The 13150-nt window shown below is 50.3% G+C and overlaps 1 protein-coding gene across 6 annotated transcripts in view; it reads left to right on the forward strand.

Moving 5' to 3' along the window:
• gria3a (glutamate receptor, ionotropic, AMPA 3a) overlaps positions 1–13150 on the forward strand; it is a 73098-nt gene that overhangs the window by 38512 nt on the left and 21436 nt on the right. For all 6 annotated transcript variants that reach the window (XR_015104428.1, XM_086142519.1, XM_086142520.1 and 3 more), the window contains exons 5-11: positions 3460–3513; positions 3765–3926; positions 4298–4465; positions 4565–4669; positions 6332–6439; positions 8978–9184; positions 11732–12105. Coding sequence is in view for 5 of the 6 variants with exons in the window: in XM_086142519.1 (XP_085998645.1) it covers positions 3460–3513; positions 3765–3926; positions 4298–4465; positions 4565–4669; positions 6332–6439; positions 8978–9184; positions 11732–12105 (1178 nt within the window). In the remaining variant the exon portion in view is untranslated. The remainder of the gene's footprint in view (positions 1–3459; positions 3514–3764; positions 3927–4297; positions 4466–4564; positions 4670–6331; positions 6440–8977; positions 9185–11731; positions 12106–13150) is intronic.

Genomic DNA, 13150 nt, shown 5'->3' on the forward strand with positions numbered 1-13150 from the left:
AGACAAGAAAAGTAGGGATAGTGGAAAGGTGGAATGTTCTCATGTAAACTGTGTGTGTGTTTGTGTGTGTGTGTGTGTGTGTGTGTGTGTGTGCGCGCGCTCTGAATTTTCCAGACCGAGCAAGCAGAACAGTTAAAGGAGATGGAGTGAGCCTTCTTTTATACCGTTAATGGCTGTATATATATATAAACACACACACACACACACACACACACACACACACACACACACACACACACACATTGGCTGGCAGGGCTGACGCGCTGGTCCGCAGCCAGCGGTGCAATAACTAAATCCAAGCGCAACTCAGGAATTACACATAAACACAATTAATGGCGACCGGGGACTGATGTGGATGTGACGTCGTCCCGGCCGCCGCCGCCCCCGCCGCGCTGAAGAAAAAAAATAAAAATAAAATAATTTATTTCTCTTCTTTATGTAAGCGAGACGTCTTTGAGCACCCGCAGAACGCTGCGCCGCGCGAACGCCCAAAGATTTGTCCGGGTTCGGAGTCGGAACGTCGAGTCGTCCGTCGCCCCCCCGCGTGGATTAGCATTTAGCACCGTTTGCTAGCGCGTTAGCCGGTCGCGCTAGCGAGCTGACGGGCTTTGTCACGGTTCGCTACGTGCCACGCCGCTGGGCATTAACGCTCCAAGCGGGTTGATCGATAATCCATTAATTGATTGATTGAAAGGCAACACGCTAGCAGCGGTTAGCATCTTCCTGTGTGGAGAACATGGAGGTTTCCCTGGAGACCAGGATTCGCTGGAGTCGAGGTGGTCGTTTGTTGGGATTTCTTTCGGCTGGACGAACCTTCTGGAGAGGCTGAAAATCCCAAAACATGTTCACACTTTCTTTGCCCTCTTGCCTCTCAGCTGGAGAGGCGAGCGCCGCTTTGTGGAGAACCTTCTTGGTGGAAGGAGAACCGTCTTGGTGGAAGGAGAACCTTCTTGGTGGAAGGAGAACCTCCTCGTTGGAGACCAGAGAGCATCAAGAAAGCGAGCATTGCCTCGCTGAGCGTCCCTGATCCCGACCACTCTCAACTCCTCCGTGTCCTTCCTTCACTCACTGCCTACAGAGTTCTTTAAGAGGGGTTTTTTAGTTGCCTGGCAACGGACATTTTGCAGATTTGCAACAGGTCACCTCTCTCCTGTTTTTTTTATTTTTTTTTTAATCAGTGAAATCATTCATTCATCTCCACACTGACTCCCAGTCACTTTCAAAAATAACAAGTTCATCGCCCGAAGGGGCCTCACCGGGACCGATCTACTCGCCCGAACACCTCAAACAACCTAAAACTTCTAAAAGATCCGGGATTTAAGTTCCAATCCAGGATTTAACCCCTGATGATTTAGAGCCATGTAGAACAAAGAATGAATCTGTGAAAAAAAATTCACAGAGTTGTCAACTGGTTGTCCAAGGAGGTCTGGAGTGGCAGATGTATGTTAGAGTGGTGCAGGACTTGTATGACAGCCGTGAGACAGTGACAGAGGAGTTCATGCTGGAGGTGGGACTGCATCAGGGTTCAACACCTTCTTGTTTGCAGTGGTGATGGACACGCTGACGGATGAGGTTGGACAGGAATCACCGTGTTTGCAGATGACACCGTGATCTATAGTGAGAGCAGGGAGCAGGTGGAGGGGAATCCAGAGAGGTGGAGGTATGACCCGCAAGGGACACGGGAGTGGAACAGCGAGGCTACATGAAGAAGGCGGAGTCTAGACCCACGGAGAGGGTGGAGAAGAGGTGGTAGAAACCCGTGCGAGCAGGTCGGGACGGGCGGAGAAGGTAGAGCCGAGATGTTTCCTGCTTTGGAGAAGACGGGGAGCAAAGCTGGGGGCGGCGGAGATAAAGATGTGGAGGTGATGAGTCCATCAGAGGTTGTGTTAGATGTTCTGGATGTGTGCAGAGGAGGAATGGTGAGCGGAAGACCAGACCAATGGATGGAGGGAAGAGACAAGAAGACAAAGAAGAGGCAGAAGAATAGTCCGTTCTCCACCCAGAGAGTCCCACTCTAGTCTCTGGTTCTTCTCCCCATTGCCAAAACCAATGTATCTCCACTTCCCGTTCCATGTGAGCCGTCTCCTCGGTCGCTGCCCTCCGGCGACGTTCCTGCTCCGCTCTTCTTCCCAAAAACCACCTGGGGATTAGAAAACAGACTTGTATGCTCTTTGGAGACTCTCCAAAGGAGGCGCCGTTAAAATATTCATCACCATCGCCACCATTCGGAGGAAGGCTCTGACTTTGAGATGTTCGGACACCTGAGCGGAAAGCTCGCTCTCTGGAGCGTTCAACCGCCGGTTGCATTCTGGGCGCCGGAGGCAGGAGGCGGGGCTTAACCCTGGAAGGGGTCACCTGTCAATCACAGGTGACGGGGACATCTTTAACCCTCTGGTTCAAACCCAACTTATCTTCACGCTGGTTCCAAGAAAGGAGAAGAAGGCAGGAGAGCCTGGAGAGACAAACAAAGATGCTTTTCGACATCCGGCCGTTTCAATTATTTTTCAGTCTTTTTGTTTTGGACGTTTCACAGAGGTGTGAATCCTGGTCGTGGCCGGGTCACTCCGGGCAGCGACGCTTCATTAGGCGCTCGCTGTGTCGCCGCGCCGGATCAGCAAAAGCAAGACGGTGTGGAAAGCCTCCAGGAGAACAGACCTTTTGCTTTTGATGCCGACCAACGCGGCGATGTCACGGCGACGCCGCTTTTGCGGGCAGAAGGTTGGGGTTTATTGTGACAGCGGCTCAAGCGTTTGGACCTCCGAGCGCCGGAGGGGGGCGGAGGGGGGGGCAATTATGGAACACAGAGGCAGGAAACGGGGGCTCTGCTCACATGATAGGAGCAGTTATTACACATTTATTACACGAGTGTAATAAATGCGTAATACACATTTATTACACAAGTGTAATAAATATGTAATATTACACAAGTGTAATAAATGTGTAATATATCTCTGTTTCATAAGACATTTGGCCATAACAGCAGCATCAATTGTGTGCGTGTGTGTGTGTGTGTGTGTGTGTGTGTGTGTGTGTGTGCAGATCTTTTTGTGGGGGTGGAGTCTGTTCATATTCACACATGGATATACTTTTATGAGTGTGTCCATTACTGTGTGTATAAGACTCAAACGCCGGCCTGGCTCACCCCAGTGCAACAGTGTGTGTGTGTGTGTGTGTGTGTGTGTGTGTGTGTGTGTGTAATTAAGACGGGTGTGTGTGAAGGAGGAGGGTTGGTCGGGAGGGGGCCTTGACCTTATTCTGCAAGTTGAAGTTAATAGGAAAGAACAAGTGGTGTCATTACAGTTTGTCTCCTCGCTACACACACACACACACACACACACACACACACACACACACACACACACACACACACACACACACACACACGTCAGTGTAAACCTGAAGGCTCTCCGAAGGTTCCCCGCACCTGACTCACGGTGTGTTTCCTCCTCCTCCCTGCAGGTGGTGACGTCCGGGAAGAACACCAGAGGATACCACTACATCCTGGCTAATCTGGTGAGATTATCTAACTAGCTTCAGAGATTTTAATCCAGGTGACGTGTTTATATTTTAAATGAAATGGTTTATATGTATATATCTAATCTCTCGTGAACAGTTTCTTGTAATCTGAGTCGCCCTTCGGGATGATCAGGATAATCCATCCTAGATAATCCAATATGCCTCTTGTGGAGGAACTGAGACGTTCACCGAGTTTAGCATTAGCGGCTAATGACGCTTCACCCCGCCGGGTTATCTGCTTCTCCCAGGGTTTCTCCAACATGAGCCTGGACCGGGTCTTCTCCGGCGGCGCCAACATCACGGGCTTCCAGATCGTCAACCCCGACAGCTCGGTGGTGCAGCAGTTCCTGCAGCGCTGGGAGCGCCTGGACGAGCGCGAGTTCCCGGAGGCTAAAAACACGCCGCTGAAGGTCAGCGGGGGCTAAGCTAAGGGTGTTACGGGCGCAGGGGCGGATTATTTTTACTAAATAGCATAAGTGCTAAGGCTACAAGCTTTTAAATTCATAAAAAACAAAGAAAAAATGGTTATTGTTTCAAGTGCAGGCTGAGAGAAGTGCATTATGGGATATCCCTCTGCAGAGTTAGCTTATGGCAACTTAGCTTAGCACTAATGATAAGCGTTCTGAAAAAAAAAAGTTTTTTTTAGCCTGCTCTTTAACAGCATCGTAGCTGCAATTTCCACAAAACTACATGGACATTTCGGTCATGCGAGCTCACTAGCGCCCCTAGTGGTTGGAGGTGGAATTGCATGTTGTTTTTTTTTATGTTTGTTTTTTTTCAGTACACCTCGGCGCTAACCCACGACGCCATCCTGGTCATCGCCGAGGCCTTCCGCTACCTCCGCCGCCAGCGGGTGGACGTGTCCCGCCGGGGGAGCGCCGGCGACTGCCTGGCCAACCCCGCCGTGCCCTGGAGCCAAGGCATCGACATCGAAAGAGCCCTCAAAATGGTGGGTGGTAGCTCGACTTTGTCGCGTTTCCGCCACGCGCGTCGCCAAAATAAACCTCAGCTACGTGTTTATCGCTTTACTGTCGCTTCTCGGCGTCAGGTCCAAGTACAAGGCATGACGGGAAACATCCAGTTCGACACGTTCGGCCGGAGAACCAATTTCACCATCGACGTGTACGAAATGAAAACCGGAGGCCCCCGCAAGGTGAGCGAGTGCCGCCGTAACGCCGCGCCTCTGCGAGGAGAGTGACGGACGGCGTGATAATGCGTTGTTTGGTCGTTTTTTTGTTTTTTTTTTTGTGATGTGGAAATGACAGCAGACCCGGCTGGGCGGCGGCAATAAGCCTTCGCTCATCAAACAGTAAAAAAAACCTCCAGATTATAATTCTTGTCGTAATTAATTCCTCCTAATTCTTAAATCAGATTAATCAGAGGGGCCGCCGTGGATTAATTCAGATTAATGGGGATTACTTTAATGCCCATTCATTATCAATTGTCTTTCGTTTGTGGGCGTAAAAACACTCATGACAGAATGGGATATATAGACCATATTTAGACTTAATGTGTTTTATTTACACGAAATAGCAGATAGAATGTCCAGATTTAAAAATTAATCAATAAAAAATACGCCAAAGTCCAAGCGAAGGGGGTCCCATACTACTATCAGCCTTGCGCTGACGTGACAGGAAGTGGCTGGGTGAAAGGAGAACCACTTCCTGTTGACCGTGTCGCTTTGAGTCGGCCATCTTGGTGAGGTCGATTCTGCCACTGAGTCGGGTTGTGGGATTTTGAGTTCCACAATCAACCCAAAATAATCATGCAAATGTATTAATCTTGGTTAACATGTAAATTTTGATAGTCCAAGTTTTGATAATTTATCTATCTATACACTTATTTATTATATACTAGTATACAACTTCCTGTTGAGCGTGTCAGTTAGCGTCGGCCATCTTGGTGAGGTCGGTCCTGCCACCTTCAGGCATTGGAGCGCCAACAGCTGGTTGGGATTGTGGGATTCTGAGTTCCACAATCATCCCAAAATAATTATACAAATGTATTAATCAGGATGAACGTGTAAATTTTGATGGCCCTAGTATAGAAAATGTATCTATGTATACATATATTTATTATATACTAGCTTTTTGCTTCGCTATGAGGCATTAGCAAAGAAAATTACACACAGAAAGAGTTAGCATCATCTTTATTTTTGTGGCCTTCACTGTAGCTGTAAAGGCCAAAGGCAAAAACATTGCCGTCCAAGCACACACACACACACACACACACACACACACTCACAGAGCAGCCACCATCACACTGCCGCGGCTTGCCGACCCTGAACCCTTGACAGGACCCCCACAAAACGCTGGCTCCGAAAAGTAAAAAATGGCCCCATACTGTCCACACAGCTCAGCTCAGCGACACACACACACACACACACACACACACACCCGCAAGCCAGCGTGAGACAATCGGCACTGACACCAGAGTGAGCGCTCGGGCATCATCGCCTCCGCGGTCGGGGGGGGGAATCATTCGTCTTGGATACATCGGAGAAATAAACACAACAGCGGCGGCGGGGCAGTGTGTCCATGTGTGTGTGTGTGTGTGTGGCGCATCATGGCGCCAGATAAGGAGCATTCGATCGTCGCGCTCTTCCGGCCAAAGCTGATTTTTTACCGGCGCGACCGCCCCGTTATGCAAGAGAACATCGGCGGCGCCGAGAATAGCCGGCTCCCACTCCCGCGCAGGTGGAGCGAGAAGCTACGAGCCAATCGGGTCGGAGACGCGCTCGCCGGCTCTGCTGTCGACCGATGTGTTTTTCTGCTTCGCCCCAATAACCCGCTGAACGTCTGTGTCGTTTTTGCAGATCGGCTACTGGAATGAGTATGAAAAATTTGTATATATAATGGATCAGCAGGTCACCAACGAGTCCTCTTCTGTGGAAAACCGAACAATTGTGGTCACTACTATTATGGTACACTCTCAAGCAGGTTTTAAGTGTTTCACCTTTGAGATTTCTGCCACTCAAGGTCAAGGTGTCCTTTGTTGCAATCTGTCCTGGGAGGGTAGAATTATTTTGTTTTGCGTTGCTTTCCATCCACTCACTACATGTTGAAACAGTCGATACACGGAGAGTGTTTCAACTGTACCCGTGTGGGTGCCAAAGCATTTTGGTTTTTTTATATCGCAGTGGGCTGTTGTAGTAGTGACATCACAATAACGGCATTTGGTAATGACCACCCGTTAGAGGGTAGACACCATCCCCGTCACATTCAGTGCATACGTAAGTAACGGTGTTATTTCCCCCTCATGGAGTAAACCGTCAGTGACCCCCGACCCCTAAGACCCCCCTTCCCCTGAGCCGAACCCGAACCGGGACATAAGCGACCGAAGGTTTGGCGGCCTTTGGTCGCTTATCTCGGTCTCCGATTCGCCCCAACGCAAGCAAAAGTAGCAAATGTAGGTCAGGGACCATCGGCCATTTTTAAATGTACGATAAGGTGCGCCTTATCTTACATTTAAAATCATGGCCGCCACCATCTACCCACTCATTCGCTCAGCCGCCGCCGACGACATCCCCTCCTCGCACCTTCTGACTTTGCCTATTGTGTTTGCATCTTAGGCAAATTCAGAATGTGCCGGTCGCGCGTTCTCATCTCAGCGTTTTTGGGAGGGGAGGGGGGGGTTCAAAAAAAAAAATAAAATAAACTCGCCTTCCTCGCCGCACGCCCGCGGTCCCGAGGGAGGGATTACATCACACGCGTCGTCGTCTCATCTCGTTAGCTTCATCTCCCTTGTCGTTCCGAAATGTCAAATGGAAAGGGTCGCCCCGTGGCGAGCTGAAGGGTGGAGTCGGGACCTCCGGGACACTAGGGGGCGCTGTGGTTCCCCCCACGTTTCGCCGGAAAAAGTGATCACATTTTAGCCCGAGTAGTTACTCATGACTTTGACCAATACTCGTTTAACGAAAATATCTCGAAGTCGCCACGTGAATGTAGATGCGTGGAGTGCAGCGGCAGCGCTGTCGAGGGTGGAAGTGTACCGGAAAGTAGCTGCGTACGATAAGATATATATTGAATTTGATATAGATACAGCTTGAATTGCAATTTTTATAAGTCGCTTTGGATAAAAACGTCTGCTAAATGACTGTAATGTAATGTAATATATGGTACGGTTACGATTTGTAATGTGTAAAATTGATATTTCTTTTTCGTATCGGCTCATTTTACAAATTTCATACATGTCTAAATTGTTTTTTTCATCGCAAGAATTTCATACGCCAAATAAGCAATAAGCTTATCTTTCATTCTGTATATGTACGAGCGAATATACAAGATGACGTGGACATTTTCAAAAAGTTATAAGATACAAGAGAAATTAAAAAGATAAACACCTAGACTGTGAACAGTCTGATTGTTTACATTTTGCTAGCGGTCGATAACATTGTACAGGTAGAAGAAAGGAAAAGATATAACGCTTTGACTAGGAGGATAATGGTAATAAAACATCTAAAGCAATAACACCAACTCTATTGTCAACATTAGCTAGCTAGGCTAAGTTAGCCAGGCTAACTTGTAACTTTTCTCCGACAGTAGGTTATCTTTTAGGCTACGATAGGCTAGCCTACCGTAAGGCTATACGGTATGCTACTTATATGTGACGATTTGAGTTGACCTACTGGGAATCCTTCGCGTCACGACGCGGTCGTTTGAACGGATCGTCGTCGTCAAACGAGGAGCGATTGTATCGCGTTTGTGCTAAGATTAGCTGGAGGACAATGAATTCAAAGTCGAGGGGACGTTAGCTAGAATTCCAGTCGCGCATTCAGTGAAGAGAGATGAAGGAAAAAGCAAACGTTGGCGGGTTTTCACTTGGTTTCCGATCTGCGGAGGTAGAGGATCATGAAGAAATAGGTCGTGGAGTGTCGTATTGAAACCCCAAACGTGACGCGGTTTAGCTTTAGTCACCGAAACCCCGGAGAAGATCTGGACGCGAACGTCTGAGTCAGCCGGACGTCGCTCCCGACCGCCCCCGTCGGCACTTTGCCTCCTCTGCCCCCTTCTTCCGTCGCTGACGTTTACTTCATGAACCGGAAAAGTCTCTCCATCCAGCTTGTCCGAAACCCTTCGCCATGCCGATGCAAAGCACGCGCTTCCCTCCCCCTTCGCCCGCCTCCACCCATCGCTCACATCCATGTAGGGTTATGGACGAGGTTAGCATGGGGGAGCCCCGACGTCCCGCTCGGCCTCATTCCCGCCGGCCCGGGTGGCCCCTACTGCAGCAGCAGCAGCCCGCTTTTTTAGACCCTGACTTGTATGCTTGTAACCAACGGCGTGCCGTTCCCTTTGTCTGTTGTTCTGTGACCCCAGCATGGTGCATGCCTCCCCCACGTCAGTGCCTCCCCCCGGCCCAAACCCCACCCCGAGCCCCGGTGTGATCCCCGAGGTCCATCCGGCCGCGAAATACTGTGCCATCCTTTTGCCGTGAACTCAACACTCTGTCTAATTAACAGGAAGCGCCGTACGTGATGTACAAGAAAAACTATATGCAGATGGACGGCAATGACCGATACGAAGGCTACTGTGTCGATTTAGCTTCTGAGATTGCAAAGCATGTGGGGATAAAATATAAGCTGTCCATAGTTCCGGACGGGAAGTACGGCGCCAGAGATCCAGAGACCAAGACATGGAACGGGATGGTGGGTGAACTGGTGTACGGGGTAAGTCCTGGGATTTAATCCTTTTCGTTCAGCTTAACGTATCCATCTGTCCGTCACGCCGGCCTTTGAACGGGCCCCTTTTTCCAAAATCAAAAGCGTATCCCGTTTTCCCCCCTGGCTCGCCGCCCGCCGCTCTTTCTTATCGGCGCGAGTGAGACGTCTCTGAAAGTGCACTGAGCCGGCGCGCTCGCTCGGAAGACCGCTGATGTGGCGGCTGGCGGTTGAAGATGTTCCTTTCAGCGGCGACGGCAGGGCAGGTTGCTTGCCGAGTCGGCATCTGTTAGCATATTGAGAATCTGCTTTCGCCCCCAAACCGTCAATGTTTACCCAAACCTTTTTCACTAAAACAACGATGCGGCTATTATATGGATTTTTTTTAGGGGGGTGCTAACGAGCTTCACGCCGCTAAAACAATTGTCATCGTCACGTCGGACCGATGAAATGGCCGGGAAATTCTGAGTCCGTTCGACTTTGACGGGTTTAGTGCGCAGGAGGAAGCCCAAGATAGCGATCGGCTAGCCGGTGCGGCTTATATTGAGATGCGCTCAACAGTTAGGAAATTACGGTAGTCCCGTTGCGCAACCGCCGTCTCGTTGAAGGGGTTGACGTCGCTCCGACCGGTGATACGTCATTAGCGGAAATCAATGGAATTCACTTTTAACATCATCCTAATCAAGATTTTGCGGCGATGCCGGATTCCAGTAAGGCTGGTTGGATGTAAAAAGGGCCTTCAGAGATGCTAGCTAACACGATCTCCCAAAATGAAAGGGTTCCACAACCCAACTAGCTAGCCAGCCAGCTAGGTTGAAGACTTATTGGATGATGCAATTACAGAAGCATCAACTCTGTCACCTAAATAATTCATTTCCTTGACCGGCAGATCGAACCCAGTAAGAAATTTGGAGAAGAACTTTAAATATGTAGGTCAGAAGTGACCCGTTTTCCAACTCCACGACCCGCTAGCAAGCCAGTTAGCTCACCAGCTCGTGGCAGCTAGCGGACACTCCGACCCCCTTTGGGCACTTTTTACATAAGTTTCATTGTCAAGTCGCCATTTTCAAACAGCTCCATGACGACGTTTTGAAAGCAATCCCGGCCGGAGGTGCCGTAGTGCACGTACCAGACCAGTCGGTATGACTTTGTGATGTCACTTCCTGTCTTGGCTCATAAAAACCTGAGCTTAACATCTACTGTAAACATGAACAATGGCGAGGAAAATACTGGTCACGCAGGTCGAAGTACTCTGGATGGCGAACGAGCCGACTGAGAAATGTGCTTTCTGCGTCTGAAGCTATGCGCTAACTAGCCTGAAGCATCGTTTGACAGCTCGTCACCAAATCGTTAGCGATAGCGAAGCTCCCTGTTGTCGCGTTCCGTCACCGAGTTGCTTTGACTTCAAAGGAACAAAAGAAGGGGATGCTCACCTAATCGCTAGTTAAAATAGCATTCGCGCTAACACTGCCACTTGTTAGCGCGACTTCTCTTTTTGCAATATCATTGACCTTGCTGATAGCGACCCCGGCCTTGCCGTACTTAGCCTCCATCCGCGCGAAAACACAAAACATTGAAACAAATTCATTAGTTATTTATTGTTTAGCCGTCCCAAGTAGGCCATACGGAGTATGTAAACATCGCCTACTTGTATCATTCATTTTGTAGTCCTCTCGCCCCGTAACCGGCTTTAACAAGACGATATGCATCTTTTATGAGACCCCGCTTGCTGAATGAATTATGTTAAAACCCTGTCTTGGCAGACCAGGATCGAAATGATCCGCGCGCGAGAGCCGCCGGGCAGGTTTTTATCGGCTAAACTCGCGCCGTTTCTCGCAGATAAGATTCTTCCGTGGATGAACAGCCGACGCGCGACGCTGTAATTTGCTTTGATGGAGAGCGATGACCCGCCGCGCGGCGGCGAGGCTGGATTCGCGCCGCCGAACGAAACGGGCAGCCTGTATGTCAATTCCAAAGTTCTCAGAGCGTTAGCTAAATCAAATCTAGCGTTAGCGTTACCGTAAATTTGTCGGAGCCTCTAGTTTTAACCGGCCACTTTACGCGGGACATGTCGAAAGTAGCTAAAGTTGCGCGGTGCGCCGCCAGCCTCGGGGGGCTAGTAGCGCAGAGGCTAGGCGCTAGTAGCGCCGCATACCGTGGAGGTACTCTTAATATCTTTACATTCTCGAGTCGCCCCTCGAAGCAAATCACCGGATGATTCACATTCGCCGGACCGCCCACACGGGTTCCTCCGGCCCTCGGCTCGATTCAGGTTTGGACGGAGACAAAGACCGACGACGACCGACGCCGAGTGACTCATTTCCAAACGGCGGCCTCCCTCTCGCCGTCTCCGCCCGCTCAGTGCACTCTAGCCCGCCACGTCTCACCGCGTCCGAGCTATTTATTCCCCCTCCGGCCGTGTTTTATAAGACGCTGTGACGCGCGGATACTCGAGTATCGTCGGTTTGACTTGTACCCGCCTTTTCATGTTTTGAGTGGTTATTTTGGTTTGTTCCGCAGGACTAACTCCCCGTGTGCCTGTTCCCATTTTCACAGAGAGCTGATATAGCCGTGGCGCCGCTAACTATAACGTTGGTTCGGGAAGAGGTGATAGACTTCTCCAAGCCCTTTATGAGCTTGGGTATCTCCATTATGATTAAGAAGCCTCAAAAGTCCAAACCCGGGGTGTTCTCCTTCCTGGACCCGCTGGCCTATGAGATTTGGATGTGTATAGTTTTCGCCTATATCGGCGTGAGCGTGGTGCTCTTCCTGGTCAGCCGCTTCAGCCCTTACGAGTGGCACCTGGACGAAAACGATGAGGCCAAAGACCCTCAGAGCCCCCCAGACCCTCCGAACGACTTTGGGATTTTTAATAGCCTGTGGTTCTCCCTGGGTGCCTTCATGCAGCAAGGATGCGATATCTCACCAAGGTTGGTCGTTGCCTTCGTTCTCCACCGCCTCCGCCTCGTCATCTCTCTGCATTTTATCGTCCCTTACATACATCTCCATCCCGCCATGGTGCATATAGGTTATTTTGAGCTTCGCTTCCGCGGTAAACGCCTTTCCCGCCCCTTCTTGTCGCTTTCGCATCCACAAAATAACTTATATCCACCATGCTGAGGGCTGTGAAATGCACAGGGGTCATCACATTCCACCCGACTCAGTTGACTCTTGGGGGGCTACCGTGTTTTTGCTGCATGTCCCATTTTACGCTCATCAACCTGGTGCATATAACGTTATTTCACGTGGGGGAAGCTAGCCGACCCCCGCCCGCTCCATCCATGACTCATACATCTCTATCGCCGACTTTTCCGGGACTCTTTACTCACGTCGGATCGTCTCCCGGGACTCGGGCTAAGGGGAAGCTACCGCGCTCGGGGTTAGCTTGCCAAGAAATGTAGCGATAAATGACGCGCCGCGGGCGGTATCGCTTTTCGCGCCCCGGGGAATATAAAGTTACATTCCCCTCCGTCGTGGAGGCGCACAGAGCGGTAATTCGTCCGTTAGCGCTAGCTCGAGATTAGCACGAAATGTACGCGAGGAGGGTGTGGAAGTTAATCTAATAATGTAAACACCTCGGAACAAAAGGCGAGATAAGACGGGCATTAAAAGAAAAAATAAAAGTCAATGCTCGCCGCCTTCCCTTCTCCTCGACCGCTCGTATTAGCTGCTAAATCACCCCCGACTCGCTGGAAATAGCTTCCGGTGATGGAGGATCGGCTCCTAGGAGGGTTCGAGTGGCTTTTAATAAGCGTGAAGGATAGTTACGCAGGAAGGGGAAGGAGTTCCGGGTGATTCAACCCGGTTCGGACCGATCGATGGGCGTCTGAACCAGATCCCGCGGACCGTCACGCTCAGCTCCATTTCAGAGGCCAGAAGTCTCGGCCTGGTGGTCTCCTCGCGCTTAGCGGCGTCAGCTAAAAACAACGTTAGCTCAAGACTCCGCCCGACAAGCCCACCAGATCTCAAGTGAGT

Source organism: Fistularia commersonii, chromosome 35 (genome assembly GCF_037954325.1).
Source record: "Fistularia commersonii isolate RoL2024-O1a breed Wild chromosome 35, RoL_Fcom_v1.0, whole genome shotgun sequence".
Lineage (NCBI taxonomy): Eukaryota > Metazoa > Chordata > Actinopteri > Syngnathiformes > Fistulariidae > Fistularia > Fistularia commersonii.